The 23,920-nt window shown below is 33.8% G+C and overlaps 1 protein-coding gene across 1 annotated transcript in view; it reads right to left on the reverse strand.

Annotated features, from left to right (window-relative positions):
- The window catches only part of LOC126889992 (CDAN1-interacting nuclease 1), a 33,563-nt gene extending 9,682 nt beyond the window's left edge, over positions 1-23,881 (reverse strand). The window contains exons 1-3 of the mRNA XM_050658793.1: positions 23,563-23,881; positions 15,969-16,290; positions 528-577 (exon numbers count right to left, since the gene is read on the reverse strand). Coding sequence (XP_050514750.1) covers positions 528-577; positions 15,969-16,290; positions 23,563-23,660 — 470 coding nt within the window. The 5' untranslated portion in view covers positions 23,661-23,881. The remainder of the gene's footprint in view (positions 1-527; positions 578-15,968; positions 16,291-23,562) is intronic.
- Between the last annotated feature and the right edge of the window lie 39 nt (positions 23,882-23,920).

Here is a 23,920-nt window from a genome sequence, read left to right on the forward strand (position 1 = left end):
TACACGACATTCCAACAAGCGATTGAAAACAGTGGCTAATAATTGATAAGAACTAATCTTAAAACTGTCAAACGTTGGGAAGTTTCATATTTCCAGAAGTGTCGTTATTTCATTATATTTTTTTAAATCAAATTATATTTTTAGAAATTAATTTAATCGTGATGTCTCTGTATGTATTGTCGTAGTTCAGTGAATTTCTTTCATACCCATCTTGCCTTACTACTTATTATCGGAATATAGGTTTGTGACTTCTTACAAACCATGCTTTTCCCTGAATTAATTTATTCAATGGACACATATCAATAACAAAATGATTCATGTTATCTAAAAACTGCTATCGGCAAGGAAATATGTGCTGTGGTGGGGTCTGCGAAGATTGCCTTATTATCGAATCCATACTTTCCATCATATTACATTTTTGTTGAAGGTTAAAAATTCAATAATCTGATGTTATATTTTAGTGGGAATTACTAAGTTCAATTAAAATATAAATTAAATTCAAAACTAGGAAATAAAATAGTTCTTACCTTTTCATGGCGTCTGTTATAGGACTATAAACATTATCATACAAGGTACACTAAAAAGCGATAAAAAATGTTATTTGTCGCTTTAAAGTAAAACACAATATTATGTTATATACACTGAGAGCAAAATAATCGACTCACTTGCTGAATTGTACACGTTAGAAGTCTCGAATTTCCTAAACCTGTAAAAATCGATGTAATATTATTGTTGCTAGACAGGTAAATATCCTTTTATACCGGGTGTAACAATCATACTGTGTTTTTCTCTTAAAGTTCGGAACACCCCGTGGAATATTCTAGCATATATAAAATATTTAAATTAAAACTCAATTGTAGCCTTAAGCTTTCTTAACATCTTGTTTTTGATTAATTCCCGTATCTTTGATAATAAAAAAGATATGTACTTTTATATTACAAACGAGGTATGCCGTTTGGTCTTGATCAATATTATTCCAAAACTCGAGAGCTACTGTTTCTACCTCTTGTGAGGTTCTAGGAGGTGGCAAACGCTGTCGTAGTCTTCTGCCAATTATGTCCCACAAATATTCGATCCGGTTAAGATCCGGACTATTTGATGGCCAATTCAAAGTCCGAAGATTTACCTGTTGTAAATATTCGGTTACAGTTCGTGAACAGTCTTGCATTATAGTGCATTAGCAAAAAGTTGTTACCAATATAAGGAACCGATAACATGGTAGCTAAGTCCTTCGCTATGTAAGATCACTGCTTGAAAAAACTCATCGCGGGTCAAATTCCTTGTAGCGCGTTCCATTTTCACCAAATAACAAAAAAAAACTACGGACTTAATTGAAACTTTAAATAATAAATCTACTAATTCTCACAACAAACCAGATACTTTTTGACTGTTAACCATTTGAGATCCATTACATTGTTAATTTCTCATAGCCTACTTTAGACTTGTTTATTAACCTAAGCAGAAGATGAGGATTTATTGATGAAAAACATTGGTGGTTGTTAACGTACCCAAGTTTTTTATTATCCAACATAAGCAAATGAATCAAAAAAGAAAATGTTAATAAAGTTTTTAAATATTTTATATAAGCTAGAATATTCCACAGGGTGTTCCGAACTTTAAGAAAAAAAAACACAGTATTATTACATCGATTTTCTTAAATAATAAGGTTATAACATACTAAAAAAATCACTCAAATCGGACAACTGGTTTAGGAAATTCGAGACATCTAACTTGTATCATTCAGCGAGTGAGTCGATTATTTTGAATCCAAGACTTTTCGTTAATAAACTGCTTTCTGGCTGCATCCCATATCTCCGGATTTTACAATATATAATCATAAGAGACGACGAAAGTAGGAGAAAGCAAATAGAGGACGCTTAGGCCACGCATTTACCTTCCTTTCGTCAAGGAAAAGGACCGAAAGACAGTTTCTAAATACTCAAACTGAGTAAAAATGAAAAAGATAAAAAAGATCAAGGCAGGTTTTGTTTATATTTGATTCAGAGTTGGACCACCATCTCCTTATAGCTATTTCAGCATCCTTATGCCTCCTCGGTGAAGCTCAGAAGTCTCAACTCTGAAGGAAATACAAACAATTCTGCCAATTTAAGGCAAACCATCGCAATGCAATGAACCCACCTCTGAGACGCAATTCAGCGACATCTCTCGTATTACGAGGAAAACAACGAAAAGCCCCAGATGCAAAGTTTACTACCTTTTAAACAATTAGAATAATTGAAATAAAAATATAATAAACAATATTTTAAATCCAAGACTTTTCGTTAATAAACTGCTTTCTGGCTGCATCCCATATCTCCGGATTTTACAATATATAATCACAAGAGACGACGAAAGTAGGAGAAAGCAAATAGAGGACGCTTAGGCCACGCATTTACCTTCCCTTCGTCAAGGAAAAGGACCGAAAGACAGTTTCTAAATATTCAAACTGAGTAATGAATTATCTTTTTCATTTTTACTCAGTTTGAGTATTTAGAAACTGTCTTTCGGTCCTTTTCCTTGACGAAGGGAAGGTAAATGCGTGGCCTAAGCGTCCTCTATTTGCTTTCTCCTACTTTCGTCGTCTCTTGTGATTATATATTGTAAAATCCGGAGATATGGGATGCAGCCAGAAAGCAGTTTATTAACGAAAAGTCTTGGATTTAAAATATTGTTTATTATATTTTTATTTCAATTATTCTAATTGTTTAAAAGGTAGTAAACTTTGCATCTGGGGCTTTTCGTTGTTTTCCTCGTAATACGAGAAATGTCGCTGAATTGCGTCTCAGAGGTGGGTTCATTGCATTGCGATGGTTTGCCTTAAATTGGCAGAATTGTTTGTATTTCCTTCAGAGTTGAGACTTCTGAGCTTCACCGATGAGGCATAAGGATGCTGAAATAGCTATATGGAGATGGTGGTCCAACTCTGAATCAAATATAAACAAAACCTGCCTTGATCTTTTTTATCGATTATTTTGCTCTCAAGTGTATATTATATAATTAAAGAAATCATTACCGAAAGTAACTTAATTATATGGGAGAAAAGATTTATTTCAGAAAAATAATGAAGATATTTTTAAAAAATAGAAGATGCATAAAATAGAAGAACATAGCACTTTGAAAAATGCATTATTAGGGATGCCATACACGCTACAATCAATCGATAACAATTTAACTGTACCATTAAAACTGTACAGTTCGTTGTTCATTTCACTACCACACACGCTATAATAAATCGTTATGATATAACCTTTAAAACCCTACAGCTCTCTTCTTATCAATAATCAACAATTTTCATTGGTAATTTTAATTTGAAAATCATTATTAATACAACACACACGGGATATAAGAATAATAAATAATCTGTATTATGAACAAGATGCTGTCATAAGAATAAATAATTTAAACACCAATAAAATAAAAATCAAAAGAGGCGTTAGACAGGGCTGTGTCTTGTCGCCATCACTGTTTAATGCATACTCAGAAGAAATATTCAAAAAAGCATTAGAAGATGAAGTAGCAGGCATAAAAATAAATGGCCTACCCATATGTGAAATTAGATATGCCGATGACACAATACTAACAGTAGAAACTATTACAGATCTACAAAGAATTTTAGATAAGGTTGTTGCAACGAGTGAAGAATTTGGTCTGTCACTAAACATAAAGAAAACGAAATTCATGGTTATATCAAAGAAAAATACTAGAAACATAAATCTACACGTAAATAATAAGAAGATAGAACGAGTTCAGAATTATATAACTATTTAGAGACAAACATTAGTGAAACAAACGATTATACCAAAGAAATCCGAATTAGAATAGAAAAGGCTAGAAGTACATTCACTAATATGAAACAAATATTATGTAGCCGAGACCTCAGCCTAAATCTTAGAAAGCGAGTACTAAAATGTTATGTATTTTCTGTTCTTTTGTATGGTGTGGAGACATGGACTCTCAATAAACAATGCCTCAATAGATTGGAAGCATTTGAGATGTGGACGTATCGAAGAATGCTGGGAATCTCCTAGACAGAACAAAATAACCAATGAGGAAGTATATATATAATCAGTTACTCGTTTTACTCTAAGGTGTACGAGAATTACTCCCAGGGTTACCCCTAAGAGTTAACACTTAAATTTCATGTACAAATTTTCCCCACTTCTTTTTGTCTCTTGCTAAAATTTTTGCTTCCGTCCACGTTTTTCCTCTCTTCTTAAGTGTGTCTCCAATCACGTCATCCCATGTTTTCCTTGACCTGCCTCTTCCACGTTTGTGTTGAATTCTTGCTTCCCACACTTGTTTAACTGGTCGGTTGTCATTCATTCTCTGCAAATGTCCCCACCAACTTAATTGTTTATTTTCTACAAACTCCAACACAGACGGAATTTCTAATTCTGCTCTGACATCTATACATTTCTTATTCTATCTCTCCTAGTTATCCCCTTGACCTTACGTAAATATTTCATATCCATCGCTTGTATTCTGCTTTTTTCTGTCATTAAGGACCCATGATTCAGACCCATAAGTTAGAATTGGTCTGAATATAACTTTGTATACATTCATCTTTGTGGCTTTTGATACTTCTGTTTTACTTATAAATCCTTTATTTAATGCATGGTATGTCCGAGCCGCCTTCTCTATTCTGTCATTTATTTCAACATTATGTTTGCCTGTTTCTTGTATAATTACTCCCAAATAGCGATACTGCGACACTTGCTCCAGTTCTTCATCTTGTAATTTAATTTTTAGATTTTGTTGTTCATGTGATACTGCCATTACTTTGGTTTTACTTTTATCTTCATCCCATTTTCTGCTAGTATGTCGTTCCATATTGTAAGGTTTTCTTGCAAAACTCTTTCACTTTCTGCTGTAATGACAATATCGTCTGCAAATGCACATTCCGTGAATTCTATTCTCTGAAGATTTTTAAATCCTACATACAGCTTATGAGGAAGTACTAAGGAGAATACAGAACAGCAGGGAGATACTGGATTCCAGCAAAATAAGAAAACTTCAATACTTGGGTCATATAACAAGTGGTGACAGATATGCACTCCTAAAATTAATTATGCAGGGAAAGATCCAAGGAAGGCGCAGCAAAGGTAGGAGAAAAATGTCCTGGCTGAGGAATCTCACAGAATGGTTTGGGTGCAGCTCAACTGAACTCTTTCGGGCTGTAGTATCAAAAGTGAGAATAGCAATGACGATTGCCAACCTTTGTCGCGGAGATGGCACGTAAAGAAGAAGATTAATACAACCAAATCCAGAGAATAAATGCAAGAAACAACATAATATTTACTATTAACAACATGCAGATTGAAAATGTGAAAAGAATTGTTTGTATTTTCTGGCCTAGCATTATCAGAAACCAGGGTTGGCAAAAACCAAGGTTTTTTTTCCAAAAAACAAAAAAAAAACAGAAATTTTGGTTTAAACCGGGTTTATTTGGTTTAAACCAGGTTTACTTGATACAAAGTATAATAAGTCTAAATACTTTAAAAATGAATAAATTACTTTATAAAATATAGTATTAAACAATTAAAAAAATGATTAAAACATCTTTTATTTTTATTACACACAAAAAATTTATATAACAAAGAAACGTCTTCAAACGTAATAATATTCAAAATAACTAAGTTCCAGAGTAAAAAAAAATAGAATTTATTTATCTTAATTTTCTTCATTTGCGGCAGCTGTATTAAAAACTTTAAACAAAAACACCAGTTTGGAATTACGTATTTTTTATGGGAAATAAGCCACAATTTTACTAAAAAATGAATTTATTAACGTTTCGAAGCCCAAATCGGGTTTCGTTGTCAAAATACAAAATACTATTAAAATAAAACAAACATGTTGTTGCTAAGTAAAAAAATTCTTCTAATAATTTATTTAATCTGACTCATTTATATTGGCAATTCAGACGTATATTATACATTTTAGAATATTATACATATTGGCTTCAGAACAACACCAGTTTGGAAGCTCAATAAAAAAAACAGTTTTTTTCTTAAAGAACCAATTGGTTTAAACCAAGGTTTTAAGAGGAAACAGTAGCGATCAACAGGTAGCAAAATCGCGTTCCAAGATTGCGGCTGTAATTTTGAATATTTTTTCGAGATATTTGGCACACGTATTCGTAATATAATAAAGAATGGCGGTACAGAGCCCAATTTGAAAAATATATTAATATGTGGAAATTACTCTGTAATTAAATACAATATTAAAAAAACGAGCCTGTACCGCCATTAAGAAGAACAAAAAAATACACTTTCTTCAAATAAACTTTTTTGAAGTTATACTTCTTTAGCGGCGATAGAGGGTGATTTTTTTATATGTTAAAACCTATCAGCCCGGCGCATGCGCATTATAACTTTGTTCTGATTGGATGTTCAAATGACATGTCAAAAATTATCCGATATGACAGCTGTGGTTTGGAGGTAAAGGTAAAGGTAAACAAATGTATAATATATTAGTTTTATTGTTGTGAGGACAGAAACAAAAAAGTTTATAATATTGTAGTGACTTTTAAATAGTTTTTAAAAGCAACAGGTACGTAATAATTGTTAATGTATCATGGGTATAAACCTACCTATTTGATCTGCCAAAATACATAGTATGTAATACTTTTATTTATATAATTTGATTACCATCAAAATTTCTATCAATATTCACCTAATATATTGTTCTTTTACTCTATGTTTTGTTGTATTTTTTCAATTCTAAATCATTTCAATTCAAAATTAAAATAATTTGATCAATTTTCAAAATATCAAAATATCACAAGTTTAATCCGTTTAGTTAGTCGATCTTCGTAAATAATGACACATAGTGTCCGTGGCTAAGCGGAGAAGGCAAATGAATTCCAATACCAACCGCTCTTATCAGCGCTGGTTCGAGTCCCAATAGAAACTTTCTTTTTTGTTTTTTTTTAATACATTTTATGATTGTAAGTATATTTATTATATAATTGTATTTTCAGAAAATACGTATTTAGTTAAAAAAATGTTCGACAATTAATGTTCAGACATCATTTGTGGCTTGTTTAATGTGTTTGTGTGTGTTTTATTCTTTTATTATTTTAATTTTTGGCACTGTTCTAATAAAAATGTTTGAGAAGTAGTAAGTATAAATTAGTTTAATATTTAAACAAAATATAAATAAAACGTATATTAATTTCGTTTAAATCATATAATAGAAGTATAACTTCTTACGTGCGTACAAAGTTTTTTTTTTATTACATATTTTCATTTACAATCTGCTTCATCGAAGCTATAAGCAAATAGTTTGAATGTTAAATACATGAGGGAGAAGCTGCCCTGTGGCAACCCTCCTATTATAATTTTTTACATTTGATCACAATATGTATATATTTAATTTATTAAATCTGTTGGCCATAGTTTCTTCAGTCGTCTTGCGAATTCGGGAGGAGTGTTCAGCAGTCTTGCTTCATCATTTGGATGACTTCTCAGTCCATCAAGGTAGCTCTTTGTGATCCTTGGAATTTCTTCCTCTACCAAGGGTGTAGCTGAGTCCTCGTGTAGGGTTTTATTGCTTACATACCAGGGTGCGTTGAATATCATCCTCAATATTTTTGATTGGACTCTTTGTATTATCTTGATATTTGATGGCTTGCGTACAAAGTACACACACATTCTTTTTTATCTGATGCCTAGATTTTGTGTCATATTGTTAACTACTAAAATATTTTATTTCAGTAGTAGTTCCAAACTGACACAAAATCTAGGCATCGGATAAAAAAGTTTATTTGAAGAAAGTGTCTTTTTTTGTTCTTCTTAATGGCGGTACAGGCTCGTTTTTTTTTAAATTGTATTTAATTACAGAGTAATTTCCACATATTAATATATTTTTCAAATTGGGCTCTGTACCGCCATTTTTTATTATATTACGAATATGTGTGCCAAATATCTCAAAAAATATTCAAAATTACAGCCACAATCTTGGAACGCATTTTCGCTACCTGTTGATCGCTACTGTTTCACCTTAAGTAGGTTGGTTTACAGGGCCATGCCGTGCTATGATGCGGCGAGGCGGTCGCATCAGGCGGCATCACAAGTGGGGCGGCATAATCAGTAAATTAAAAAAAATTGTCAGATTGTGTAAAAATGTTGTCAGAAACTATAGGAAAAATGAAAAGTTACAGACAATATGGCCAATCACCAAATGAAAATTTAATGAAATTGCAAAAAATGTTTATATAAATTTCGAATTTCCAGCTGAAAATGAAATTCGAGCCAGGAGAAAAAAGCTTTAATTTGACTACGAAATATCTGTGGACGAGCTATTAACAGATGAAGCTAAATTTAAAATAAATTTGTCCATCTATATTTTAGACATTGCCGTTAATTATTTGACTGATCGATTTTCGCTTCTAGAAATTCATAATAAAAATTTTAAATTTTTATATATTTTTAAATTGAGGGAAATAGATGATGAAACACTAGAAAAATATTTATGAATATTCATTCAATAATTTCAATAGAAAAAGAAAAAAATCTGATGATATAATGATCTTCTAAAAGAATTGCGTGATTTATTTCAAATGATACCATATTCCATGAAACCTTTAGAGGTTTTGAACTATTTGTGTAAACTAAGAATTTGATTAACAGTCCCTGTCTCTGTAGCTAGTGGGGAAAGAAGTTTTTCAAAATTAAAAACTATTCAACATATTCAAATAAACATTATAGAGATTTTCAGGGACTTTTGGCCCTCGCTAATAATGTACCTAATCTTTATTCTGTATTTAAATCTTTCAAAAATACTAATTAGTTTTCTCAGAATTCGAAAAAAAAAATAATGCACATAAAAAGCATTGCAAGCAAATTTTGCACCTACCCACTTAATGTAGTGTTAATACATATTTCATTTAATTTAAAGTATGTTTTGTTTTTAAAATAAAAGTTTTCGTTCATTTTGTGTAGTTTCTTGTAATAAAAATAAAAGTTTAGTTTCAATAATATTTAAGGGGCGGCATTTCGAAGACTTGCATCATATTGAAACGATTTACCGCACGGCTTTGTTGGTTTAAACCTGCCAACCCTGTCAAAAACGAAGATCTGCTACATTTGACAGAACAAAAGAGAGTAGAAAATGAAATTAAGCCGAGAAAGTGGGGTTGAATCGATCACACACTCCAAAAAAATAGCTCAGGTATGGCAAAGACTGTCCTAGAGTGGAATTCCCAAGTAAAAAGAAGAAGAGGTTGTCCAGTACAAACTTGGCATCCGTCATGGACAAGATAAGAGGTCAAGGAAAGTCTTGAAATGAGTTGAAGGCCTTAGCCCAAAGTAGAACTCGATGGCGTGTTTTCACTCAAACTGCAGTTTTACCCCATACACGTAGTGATTAGAGAGATATCGCAAAGGCATTTTTACCGCACGCTAATAGTGGAATACGCTATTTTGACATGTACGCAAGCGCAGAGTGAATGTTACGCTAATACCGGATAACGTGTCCCGCTATTAGAGAGATTTTAGACCCTCTACTTTTTGACGTACGTTAAACGTAAAACGTTATACTTGTCATGCGCACTAAGTGATAAATAAGGGATAACGTGTTTGCTTAAAATAGTTTTTGAAACCCTTCAGAAAATACGCACACAGATTAACGTTAATTGACATTTGGCAAACGTAACCTATAAAACGGCAGTTGTGTGCAATAATATTTATTGAATTATTTACCATAGTGGAAGAAATTGTATTAAGACGTTCACCAAAGACAATTTACTACTTTAGGAACACAAAACATCCATTCTAGTTTAACAAGACAATTCAATCAAGTGTCAGATTTCTCAAGAAATGGCGTAATTTAGAATTGTTCTACCAGGGTTGCCAAGCAGATTATATTCAATTATATTATATGTTTATTACCTGATAGTTTTTAAGAAAAACAAATTTTGATTACAATGTTATACATTGTTACTGTATTTTTTATTCTAGTTGTCTTTGGTTCAGCTCATATGACTTTTTTTCTTTTTTTATTATTTAGATATATGACATTTGGCAATCTTACAAATACGTAATCCCTTAATAACGTGAACCTTATTTCTACCTAAATAAGGGGATATTATACCTTATCCTAAATAAAGTAATACGTTATTTTTCTGTTAATGCGCATGAGCAGAATAACGTATAACGTTTAACGTTACTGAAATAAGGGGCTTAAAAACTCTCTATTTAGGTCGAAATAAGGGACGGTAATAACGTTAACGGTAATTTGACATTTGAGATGAAAAATAAAAATTATTTGTAGAATACAAATTTTATAAACTAAGAATTGTAAATTAACATTTCTGTGTTGAGAAATGCTTGTGTTCTTATTTTGTCTACAATAGACTGCTTTTTGTGCTAAGGATATTAGTTATTCAGATATTTTATATTATTTTTATACTGATTATTTATATTTATTGTTGGTTAAATCATTAAAATTAAAATGAATGTAAACCTGCTCAATATCCAAATTAATTTTTCAATAAAAACACATTTACATTATTCCTCAACATTAATTTCTAGGTTACATTTAATTCCAAACGTCGCGTTGGTTGTCATAATAACGTTAAGCACCGCCCCAAAACATTTGCCATCCATAACTCTCTTGATGCCAGTGTTGAAATTGACCGTTATCCTTTATTTACGTCTTGACTCATTATTAACAATTAACCTTTGCGATATCTCTCTATTATCGGTGTAATTTGAGTGGTATTGTCCTTTTCATGAGCATTTTTCAGTGCGTAACAAATGATAGGAAAAAGGGTAAATCCGTGATAATACACATTTATGACATTTATTCTAACATGACATTTTAGTTAAATCTGACAGTTGTCACATTTTATTTTCAATTTGGAATAAAAACAAATCAAATTAAATGTGTTTCTTGCATTTATAAAATGCTATTTTCTTTGATTTGTATAGTCTTATAAATTATACAGATTATATTTGTAATATTATTATCTAATTAAAAAAAATTATTTTTTTATTATGGCGCCATCTATCGACAACTAGAATAACTAGAATAAATGTTGTAAATGTCTATAATCACGGACGTGCCTTTTTTTCTGTCACATACAATTTAATGCGTTAGAAAGAAATCGAACAACTGTGACGCACTGAAAGATGATCATGAGAAAAAGAATACAGTTAAATCGTAATAATTTATTGTAGTGTGTATGGCACCATTTAGTGTGGTAAACAATTTGGTGATAAAATTCTATATTTTACAAATTAGAATTTTAATGTCTCAAAAAATAAAGGTGGGAATCACCGCTCCAAAGTAACGTATTATTTCATTATTATTATTTAAATAAATATTGCAATTTTATAAATATAGAGATTACAAAAGCATTAAAAAGGCCGACGGGGGTTAATTTTCCGCAGGGTTGAACTGAAATTAACCCCTCTCGCGGTTTTTTTTTACATCACATCAAGAAAGATAATAAAAATTAAAAAAATAAGAAAAGTAGAACAATATTTTATTATACCAAAAACTGTTAACTGTAAATAAGAGGTTAGTGTTTAGCTTCAAAATTATTGATAATAAAATATATTATTTAATAACGCATAAGAATATGCTTCAGATCTTAACGACTTTAAACCATGAGTCAAAATTATAATACTCAGTATGTACATTATCCACAACAGGACATTACTATAAATCCATCACTAAATTCACTAAACCAATGTGCAGGACCGTACGCGCAAATTCAATATGTACCAATTCAACAGTCCTTATATAATAACACAGCTCAGAGTATTCAAAACGTGCAACCGCATTTAGTTTCACAACCGATGCAGCCTTCTACTAGTGCAGCACAATATTATCCTGTAGTACCTGTTCAATCGCAATCCCAAGCTGAATCTGCACCAGATGATTGGAAACACGTACATAACAAAAAAAGAAGTCGAATTGATAGCCCGGAAAAATATATTAGAGCAACAAAACAATCCAAAATAGATGATTACTGGTTAAACTCACCAATATCGACCTCCAACAAATTCTCTGTATTACAAAAAGAACAAAACGATGCAAATCAGGGTACAGCTACAGAAGAACAAAACGATGCAAATCAGGATACAACTACAGAAGAAAACCAGAGCCAAAATACAAATACAACTACTAAAACGCCACCAATATTTGTCTACAGTGTTAAAAATATTACTCCGCTTACCAAACTACTACAAACGATTGCAAAAGATGCTTATGTATTAAAAACTCTCGCCAATGACCAAGTAAAAATAATGCCTCAAAATAATGAAGTCTACTCTGTCATAACAAAAGCACTAGAAGACAAAAATACTGAATTTCGTACCTACCAACTCAAAGAAGATCGCTCATTCAGAGTTGTACTAAGAAATGTACATCCATCTACAGATATCAACGAAATTAAGGCGGAAATCCAAAGCGTAGGGCACGAAGTCATAAATATCAATAACATTCGTCAATCAGGTACTAAAAAGCCATTACCACTGTTCTACGTTGAACTAAAACAAGCCGAGAATAACAAAGATATATATGAGATCGATTCATTGTTGAACTATAAAGTAATTTTTGAACCTCCACATAAAAAGCGTGTAGTACCTCAGTGCATAAAATGCCAACGCTACGGCCACATCAAAAATTTTTGCTACCTTTCTCCAAGATGTGTTAAATGCGCGGGTAACCACAGATCTGATCAGTGCTCTTACAAAGAAAGAAACAACCAGGTGAAATGAGTGCTGTGTGAAGGAAATCACCCAGCAAACTATCGTGGGTGCTTAGTCCACAAAGAGCTGTAAAAAAGAGCATTTCCACAACTGAGAAGCAAACCAACAAGTCAGCCTGTCCAATCAAACCAACACTTAGTAGTCCCGAATGTAACCTATGCTCAGGTAGCAACCGCTGGTAATCAAATACAATCAAATACAGCTCCCAGTCTTCAACAATCCACTGACATGCTCGAACTTAAAAATATGATCAAACAATTGGTAGAACAAATGAGCACAATGTTAAACCTCTTAACCGCTCTCATTGCTAAAAAACCCTAAGATGGAGGCGTTTCTAAAACTAGCTTCATGGAACGCCAATGGCTTATCACAACATACACAGGAAATCAAATACTTTCTACACCTTCATAAAATAGATATACTGCTAGTATCCGAAACTCACTTTACACAAAAAAGTTACCTTAAAATTCCAAACTATACTATATATACTACTAATTATCCAGATGGATCAGCACATGGAGGCTCTGCTATTATAGTTAGAAATACAATAAAACATCATAATGCTGGCGAGTACCAAACAAATCATATTCAAGCGACCAATATTGTGGTTGAAGACTGGGATGGACCACTTACAGTATCTGCGCTGTATTGCCCCCCACGACACTCTATCACAAACGAACAATTTAAAGATTATTACAATTCACTTGGGAGCCGCTTCATAGCAGCAGGGGACTATAATGCCAAACATACCAGGTGGGGATCAAGACTAATCACTCCGAGAGGTAGAGTTCTCTTAAATATCATAGAGTCAAATAATATGGATTATTCATCAACCGGCGAACCAACATACTGGCCCTCGGACAGAAATAAAATCCCCGATTTGGTCGATTTTGCTGTAGTTAAGAACATCCCTAGGTCTAATATAAAAGCTACATCATGCTACGAATTATCTTCTGATCACTCGCCTATACTATTCACAGTTGGAACCCAGGTACTTATTAAAGAAATATCCCCCTCACTTTATAACAGACGCACACACTGGCCAAAATTCAGATCTATCCTGGAGAACAAGGTGTCTCTAGACATTCCACTAAAAACCAAAGAGGACATTTTTCTTGCTGTGGAACAACTAACTACAAATATCCAATCAGCTGCCTGGCAAGCAACACCAACAATACAAAATAAATGCATAATAAATGACTGCCCACAAGTTGTCAAAGAAAAAATTTTGCTAAAGAGAAGACTGAGGAAAAGATGGCAACAGACCAGAGATCCTGCTGATAAGCGTAGATTCAATAGTGCATCAAGGGAATTAAAAAAGCTCTTCGAAGATCTCAAAAACCAATCACTTCAGTACTACTTGGAAAATTTAGATTCCACTAAAGATACCGATTATTCGCTATGGAAAGCCACGAGAAAACTGAAACAACCCCAGAAACCGTCACCTCCAATTAGAAAATCGGACAGAGAATGGGCTCGTAGTGCACAAGAGAAAGCAAGTTGTTTTGCAGAGTATTTTTCCGAAGTATTTACTCCCAATCAAGTGAATTCACCTGTGGAAGTAGACGTATTCTCATTTCTTCAAAGTCCATATCAAATGAGTTTGCCTATTCCGAAATTTAAGTCGTCCGAAGTCATCTTGGCTATTAATAATTTAAACGATAAAAAATCTCCAGGGTACGATTTGATCAGTGGAAAAGTATTGAAAGAATTACCTATCAAATGCATAAAACTTATAATGTTTATATTCAATGCCATATTAAACTTAGGTTACTTTCCTGATCAATGGAAAGTGTCTCAGATAATAACCATTCTAAAACCGGGGAAACCTCAAGAAGAAACTACATCGTACAGGCCAATCAGCCTCTTGCCAATCACGTCTAAAGTTTTCGAAAAACTATTAGTAAAAAAACTCGAACCCTGGATCAAAAATCTAATTCCAGACCACCAGTTTGGATTTCGATCCCATCACTCAACAAACCAACAAGTTCACAGAGTGGTAAAACATATAAATGCTGATTTTGAGGCCAAAAGGTACTGTTCAGCGGCATTTCTTGACGTTAGGCAGGCATTTGACAAGGTATGGCATGAAGGCCTCCTATACAAGCTACAAAAGACATTACCGCACAGCTTTTACATTCTTCTTGAGTCATATTTGTCAGGTAGGTGTTACTTTATTAAATACCAAGATGCAATTTCCAAACTCTATTCTATCAAAGCTGGCGTACCACAGGGTAGCGTGCTGGGACCTACCTTGTATCTCTTGTTTACCGCAGATATACCTCCACCTCTTCAGGAACCACTAGAGGAGAGACCACTTACAGAAGAAATGATGCTAGGAACATTTGCCGACGATACTGCAATCCTAGCCTCACACACAGACCCTATTTATGCCTCGCATATCCTTCAAGCGTATCTAGACAGAGTACAAATTTGGTTTTTGGAATGGAAAATTAAAGTGAATGAAGGAAAATCTATTCAAGTTACATTTACCACACGAAGAGGAACTTGTCCTCCTGTAACTTTAAACAATCACCAATTACCATCAGCCAACGAGGTAAAATATCTTGGTATTCATTTGGACAGAAGTCTCACATGGAGGAAACATATCTGGACCAAGAGAAAGCAACTAGGTCTCCAATTCAGAAATATGTATTGGTTAATGGGCCGTTCATCAAGACTATCTCTGGATAATAAATTACTGCTCTATAAGGCAATACTTATGCCAATCTGGACATATGGGTTGGAACTATGGGGAACAGCCAGTCACTCCAACATCGAAATCATCCAACGCTTCCAATCAAAAACCCTCAGAACCATCACTAATGCACCTTGGTACATCAACAATAGAATTATTCATCGAGACCTTAAAACTGATACGGTACAAGAAGTCATCACAAAACGTAGCGCTGCTTACATTGCCAAGTTGGAGGATCATGAAAACCAGTTTGCACTTAACCTCCTAGACAATTCCCAAGAACAGCGTAGGTTAAAGAGGTTCAAACCATTGGACTTACCATTTAGAGTAAACTTTTAAACTAATGAGTTAGTAGTTATGAAATGTAATTATTTTGTACAGAACTTTATAAAAATTGTACTTTGATTTTGCCAGTGGGTAAAATCTTTCTTGTCCTTAGTCAATGTAATTACTTTTGTTTATTGTTGACACTCAACAGATTGCAAAATAAATTTAAATAAAAAAAACAAAAAAAAAATGTCTCAAATGTGCAAATAAATAAAAATCCTTACCAAAAACATTTCATAAGCCAATACTGGATCAGATATTAATGAGGTATCTCTTAAATAAACATTGATATTCGAAACAGGTTCTGCATTTTCATCACTTTTCTTTTCAAAATATTTGTTTAAAATAATTTTTGCTACCAAACAAGGTCCAATATCAAATTTTTCTGCAATCCTTACAATTATACCTGGAGCCTCTTTTTTTTCAACAGATTGTTGATATAATTCCCAAAATCTTTGTTTGTTATGTTGAGTTCTTGGATGACTTATTTTCATTCTCTTCTGATACTCAAATTGAAGTATACTGTATAGGGTGTCATAACTGCAACTAAAATCAACTATTTTAAAGGGGAAATAAGCCACAATTTTACTAAAAAATTATTTTATTAACATTTTAACTTCCAAATATGACAACTTCGGTAGTCAAAATACGAAATATTAATAAATCAAACAAAAATGTTGTTGCTTATTAAAAAATTATTCTAATAATTTATTTAATCTGACTCATTTATATCGACAATTCAAATTCAGACATATACTTATTATACATTTTAAAGTAGAAGACTTTAAAATGATATTGCCAATATGTATGAGTTGCATTCCTGGTAAGACTTTACTGAAAGATGGTTCATTTGATTACATGAAATCAACCCCAAATAAAATGCAACTAAAATACATGAACAGTACACAATATTATTTTATTTATCTTATTGATTTATTCAATGGAGAATAAACAATTAGTAGGCATTTTAAAGTAGAAGACTTTAAAATGATATTGCCAATATTTATGAGTTGCATTCCTGGTAAGACTGAAAGATAGTTCATTTGATTACATGAAATCAACCCCAAATAAAATGCAACTAAAATACATGAACAGTACACAATATTATATTATTGATTTATTCAATGAAGAATAAACAATTAGTAGGCATTTGAACCTCAAATTGACTATAACAAATTTTTACACTTTCTAAGCAGTGGTTGAAATGGAAAAAACGCCATTACAGTTTATGAAGTCAAGGATCTGTTCCACAAAATTTTTCCATAGATCACTCTGTTACAGACCTACATCGTTCCTATAAACTTATCTTGAATTGAAAAGAAAATGCGCTCCGGTTCGTGGGTACCTAAGTCCAATTTGACCACTGTTTCTAATAATTATTATATAGTGCCAGAAAAAAATCTTTACCTATATTGACAAATACATAACTAAATTCGAAGAAAACCTGCATTTGTTCTGGCCGTGCCTCTTTAGCATTTGAGGTGTAAGGGGATAACATACTCGCGACCGCAGTTGTCTCTCGTTTACTGACTGCTTAGTTTCTTTAGTTTGTTCTGTGTGTATATATGTATACGGCTTTGTGTGAGTAGTCAAGGTTAAACTTCTTTTTGCTTACTGAGTAAGTTTGAGATATTAAATTCTAAATTGAAGTAAAAAATATGTGTAGAAAGAAACTCACAAATTAAGAAGAAGTTTGTGGTTTAATGTTACTTAAGAAAGGGGACTCTGTAATTATTGTAACATGTGATATTGGTGTTTCAATAGAGACTGTCAATCGAAACCATTGACTGTGTTGTTGCCCTCAGGTACTGTCCCGGAAAGAAAATTAGTTCTGAAACGCCTAAAAAAACCATCCAGAACTGGCACCATCATCAGGTGTGCAATAATAATGTTGAACCCTTCCATGACTGCCATGGTACTGCAAAATAAATATCCTGATCTCCTTCACAATGTTTCAATAAGAATGATTCGTCACCAGCTTCAGGAAGATCTACTGTTGCTTATGAAAGCAATGAAGAAAAAATATTAGCTTTTTGTTAAAAGTACCTATCAGCACTGGGCACATGAACAGTGGGAAAATGTCATGTGCAGTGACTAAAGTATCTTCAGGTTAGTACAGGGTGTCTGCGTAACTTGGAACCATATGGGAAACTTTTTAATATCAATTTTACAAAAAAAATTCATTCTTTATAAAGTGCTCTGCACAGTCTAAAACCTAAGATGCAATCATCAGATATCAAATTTTGTCAACAGTATACGAGGTATGTCAAAAAATATGAATTTCGCTCAAGAGCAAACTACCTTTATACTTCAAAATATCAAAAAATTTTATAATGAAAAGTTATTTGTAATTAAAAACCATATTCAAATATGCAATAACAGCCTTCTACTTGAAAAAAAAAATTCTGAAATTTTCCTGAATTACCGATTCCGAACATCATTTTTATTTATTAGACATGTAAAAACTCTTTTATTAATAATTTTAGGAAAAAAGTTATTCTTCATAAAAATCTGTGCATGGTCTAAACCTCAAGGTTATCCAAGTTTTTTAATTTTATAAGAGGTGTGTCAAATAATATGAATTTAGAAAAAATTATTTCTAAATTCTTTCTAAATTCATATTATTTGACACACCCCGTATAAAATTAACAAACTTGGATAACTGATGGTTGCATCTTGAGGTTTAGACCATGTACAGATTTTTATGAAGAATAACTTTTTTTCCTAAAATTATTAATAAAAGAGTTATTACATGTCTAATAAATAAAAATGATGTTCGGAATCGGTAATTTAGGATTGGAAGATTATAACAAAGAAATCAAAATTCAGTGGATCGCCTTCCCATTAGACGAAGATATCAAGCCTAAAATGGTTATTAGAGGACTTCCCTCAAATACAAAACCTATAGATATACAAACGGAACTATTAAATAAACATGAAATAAATACAATTAACGTAACAAACATGAAGTCTAGGAAGGCAGACAAAAAATCTCTGCCAATGTTTATAATTACAGTGGAAAAAGAAGACGTACCCAAAGCCAAGAAAATTACCAACCTTATGTACATGAGAGTAGTAATAGAAGATCTAAGAAAGAGCAACGGACCAACTCAATGTTTTAATTGCCAGGGCTTCCACCACGCCCAAAATGCATGCTTCAAAGACGCTAGGTGCGTAAAGTGCGGAGAAAATCACAAGAGTAAATTCTGCCAAATTCCAGCAGAACAAAAAGCAAAATGTGCTAATTGCCAAGGGCAACACCCGGCAAGTTATAGAGGATGCCCAAAGATACCTGCCTGGGGAAGACCCAGACAAATAACAATAGAAAACAGAACACAACAACCTAAAAGAAACAATGGGCAATCGTACGCCCAAATCACCAAACCAACACAAAACCCAACAACAGATTCGACCATATTAATTTCAAAAGAACAACAAAAAGGACTGGCCACGATGATAGAAGAGCTAGTCATAAAAACGGTAAGTGAAGCGATTAAAAATGTAAAAATAGCACTGAACTAAGGCACGAAACTAGGGGATACCTGAAGATAGGCTCCTGGAATTCAGGCGGCATAAGAACTAATACAAACGTGCTGGACGAATTAATAAATAGATATGAAATGGATGTCGTAGCATTGCAAGAAACTAAACTAACTCATACCATCAATATCAAGTTTCCAGGATACGACATCTACAGGAACGACCACAGAGCAAATTCAGGAGGAACTGCTATCCTAGTGAGAAAAGGAATAAATCATACATTACAACATACGCCACCACTAAACACTATGGAAGCAACAACAATAAAAGTCCAGATGAGACAAGGTGAAATAAGGATCACTTCAGCATATGTAAGGCCAACAGATCCTCTAAACGACGACGACCTGAATACGTTCCTGAACGCCGAAGAACCGTCCATAATAATAGGAGACCTAAACGCCCGATCCCCTAACTGGAACGATAGAGCTACAAACAGAAACGGTAGAATACTGAATAATTATCTAGTGAACAACGAAGACACCATGGTGATTGGGCCCATCGAACCAACATACTTTCCTGGAAATGCTCTACCAACCCATTTAGATATAGTAGTGGCCAAAAGCCTAGGACTACAAACAGACATCCGAACCTTAAACGAAGGATCAGCAGACCACAACCCCATACTCATAGAAATAGGTACATGGGAAGAAGATAACAGAACAACAAAGAAAAGAAAGAAAACCAAGTGGTCTAACTTCAAACGCCTAGTGAGCATAGGAATTGGAAACATTCCTACAATTGACAATCCACAAGAAATAGAGGAAAAAGTCCTAGAGCTCGAAAACATCATAAAAGAAGCACTAAGAAATAGCACTACTGAAGAAGAATATGAAATTCATATGGGAAGATTTAGAGACATAAATCAGGAAATAAAAGAAATGATAAGGGAAAAGAACAGAGCCAAAAAGAGAGCCAGAAGAACAAGAAACCAGGAAGATAAAAATAGGGCAAATCGACTGAATCGACAAGTCAAACAGGCACTAATAGACCATAGAAGCCAAAAGTGGGAAAACTACATAAAAGAAATGGAGGAAAGGAGCCAAAATATGCAAGAAATATGGAGGCTCCAAAGAACTTTAAGAAACGATAGAAAACCCATTCCCCCACTACATGGAGAAAATGGGATCGTCTACACAGAAGAAGATAAAGCCGAGGTGATGAGAAGGACACTTGAAAGAGAGTGTACACTGAATTATCACCAAGACGAAGATATAGACTTTATCGAAGAAGTCGAAGAAACAGAACTAGAAACGCCCGAAGAACAAGAAGAAATAATAAATCCCACATCACCAAGAGAAATAAGTGAACTGATTCGAAAAAGTTCACCAAAGAAAGCACCTGGTCCAGACGAAATCACTAACAGAGCTCTGAAGTATCTTCCCTCGAAAGCAGTTGTGTATTTGACAAATATAACAAACGCAATACTAAGATACAGGCTCTTCCCAAATCGATGGAAGGAAGCCCATGTAATTATGATACCCAAACCAGGAAAGAACCACATATTTCCTCAAAATTACAGGCCGATTAGCTTACTTCCAGCAGTCAGTAAGATAGTGGAACGGGTCATCCAAACCAGGCTCCAATCAGAGACAGACAGGCTAGGCATAATCCCAGAATCACAGTTTGGATTCAGAGCTCAACATTCCAGCGAACTTCAAATATTAAGACTTACCGAATATATAGTAGCTGGATTCAATGACCAACAATATACGGGAGCAGCCTTTCTGGATGTAAGCAAAGCCTTTGATAGAGTGTGGCATGAAGGACTGACATACAAAATGAGAGATTATGGATACAGCGGGGCCATGACGAAACTCATCTCCTCGTACCTAAGCGACCGGAAGTTCAGGGTCCGGATAGGACCAGTTCTATCAGAACACGGAATGCCGGAAGCTGGAGTACCACAGGGGGCAGTTTTATCACCCCTTCTGTATACCATATATACAGCAGATGTTCCAAGAACACCCGGAACATTGATCAGCCTTTATGCAGACGACACTGCAATTGCTGCAAAACACATGAACCTAGATATAGCTGTAAGAAATCTACAGACGGCATTGGATACAATAGAAGAATGGAGTATCCAATGGAAAATAGCAATAAATCCAGATAAGACCCAAGCGGTTATCTTCAAAAAGAGAAGAGATAACCCAGAAGAACAGCTAACATTGCAAGACAGACCCATCGAATGGCAAAACGAAGTTAAATATTTAGGAGTCACAATGGACCAAGGTCTTACATTCACATCACATGTCAACGCAACAGTCCAGAAAACAGCAGCGGCCAGATCAGCAATAAGAGGACTCACAGGAAGAAGAAGCAAATTAGCTATGAAAACAAAATTAAGACTGATAAATAGCATTATACTGCCAATAATTACATACGCATCTCTTGCATGGGGTCACATAAGTCAAAGTAACAAAAAGAAGATACAAGCGGCACACAACAACTGCCTCAGAGAAGCTGCAAACGTGCCCAGATACGTCGCCGAACGGTTCTTATTTAGAGACCTAAAACAAATAAGAGTACTGGATATTATGGAGGAAAAAGCCAGAACAAAATTTGCTGAGCTAGAAGACCACCCAAACCGGATCTTGCAAGAGATATTAAGGTATGATGTGTACCATAGATGGAAACATAGGAGACCCAAACAACAAATATTAGTAAATATATAATAAAGGCTAGATAATCGTAGCTCTATCAAAAGAAGACAACTTGCTCACCTTTGGCATCTCATTATATTTATTAATGTTGATTTTTATAATTTTCAGACATCCCTCAAAAAAATATACAAAAAACTTCAAATCGGCTTCAGCCACTAAAAAAATCAATAAAATATTAACAATAGGCGAAAGCCACAAAAAAAAATATTAGTAACAAAACCCAAAAAAGGGCATGAGGGGCCCACATCCTCGAGCGCCGAGTCGCCGAACTGGACAGAGCCCAGAGCGGGGACTCGGCGCCCGAGCAAGCAAAACAGATCGAAGATAAGTCACTAGAGATAGCGGGAATAGAGCGCCTCACGCTGGCCTGCATTGATCGGGGTAGGATTTCATATGGGAGTCCGTGTACCCAAGACTCCCATATGATAAGCACTTTGCTGATTGAGAGCCTCTATAGCGCATCAGAGTGCTATCGGGGGGTAAGTGGATGGTCTGGAGCATTGAAGCGGGGTGGAGTGGTTCCTGCTTACGGGAGTTAATCCTCCTCGCCCCAATGAATTGTATCACCCGAATGTCATTCTCTAGGGGTGAGCAAGTCTCTCAGGCTGGGTTAAATCACTATGCTTGCTTGCTTGGTAATTTAGGAAAATTTCAGAATTTTTTTTTTTTCAAGTAGAAGGCTGTTATTGCATATTTGAATATGGTTTTTAATGACAAATAACTTTTCATAATAAAATTTTTTGATATTTTGAAATATAAAGGTAGTTTGCTCTTGAGCGAAATTCATATTTTTTGACATACCTCGTATACTGTTGACAAAATTTGATATCTGATGATTGTATCTTAGGTTTTAGACTATGCAGAGCACTTTATAAAGAATGACTTTTTTTCGTAAAATTGATATTAAGAAAATTTCCCATATGGTTCCAAGTTACGCAGACACCCTGTATGAAAAAGCTCCAAATTTGTTCAACGTCCACTCACTCCTGTGCGTCAAACTAGTTCTTGTAGAGGGACGGATGACACACCGGTGTGTCATATACCATATCGAATATAATGTTTAGTTATATGCTAGCACTTGTAGTGTGTGTATGGTAGGAGTGATAGCACTTGTGGTAATGTGTGTACTTATTTTGTTTTTAACTCTTATAATAACACACATATTGGGAGCCAAAAATTTCAAAAATATGTCTCAGGCTGGCAGCAATGTTACTAATATAAGAGTAGCGCTGAATGTGTTAAGGTACAACAGTTCACAGTTAAAACCATCGAATGTTTTGAGAGTATAATGATATGGGGAGCTTTTAATGGAAAAAAAGGAAGGGCATATTTCTTATGTCTTGTCTAAGAATGTTACAATAAGGGGCAAGCAACCATGTGACTATTGGACCTATGACAACAGGAGTTGAAGAGGTTCTGGATGAGAATATTGAGAATATTTCTTGAACCTTGCTCAATCCGTGCCCAACACAATGCAGCTTGTCATCGACTACAAGGATGATGTGGCAAAGTATTAATCTGTACAATTAAAATAATATTATCCTGACTTATGCGTTTTATTCACTTTGTAAAGATTTTTTGTGGACAATGTAATATTTATTAAAATAAAACATACCTTGGAAATTTTTCAACGAGTCTTTTCATGCAATAAATCGTGAGACCTTTATAGTTTCTAATGAAAGATACAATGTTATTATAATCTTCAACGTTCATTATTAATTTACGTTTCCTAACTTTTTGTTTTTAAACATTTGCGGCAAAAAGAAAATGAAACTTGGTTATGTACATCTTCTTTCTCCTGAATTCCTGACTGAGATCTGTCGAATTTGTAAAATAGGCCCTTATGGGTTATTTAGGGAATGTAAGCAAAATTTTTTTTTAAATAAATTTAATTAAATTAAAAGCCTATTATCTCGTTTTTAAATAATAAAGAAATTTAAGCAACGATCAATCTAATTCAATGTAGTGTATGT

This window comes from Diabrotica virgifera, chromosome 8 (assembly GCF_917563875.1).
Source record: "Diabrotica virgifera virgifera chromosome 8, PGI_DIABVI_V3a".
Classification (NCBI taxonomy): domain Eukaryota; kingdom Metazoa; phylum Arthropoda; class Insecta; order Coleoptera; family Chrysomelidae; genus Diabrotica; species Diabrotica virgifera.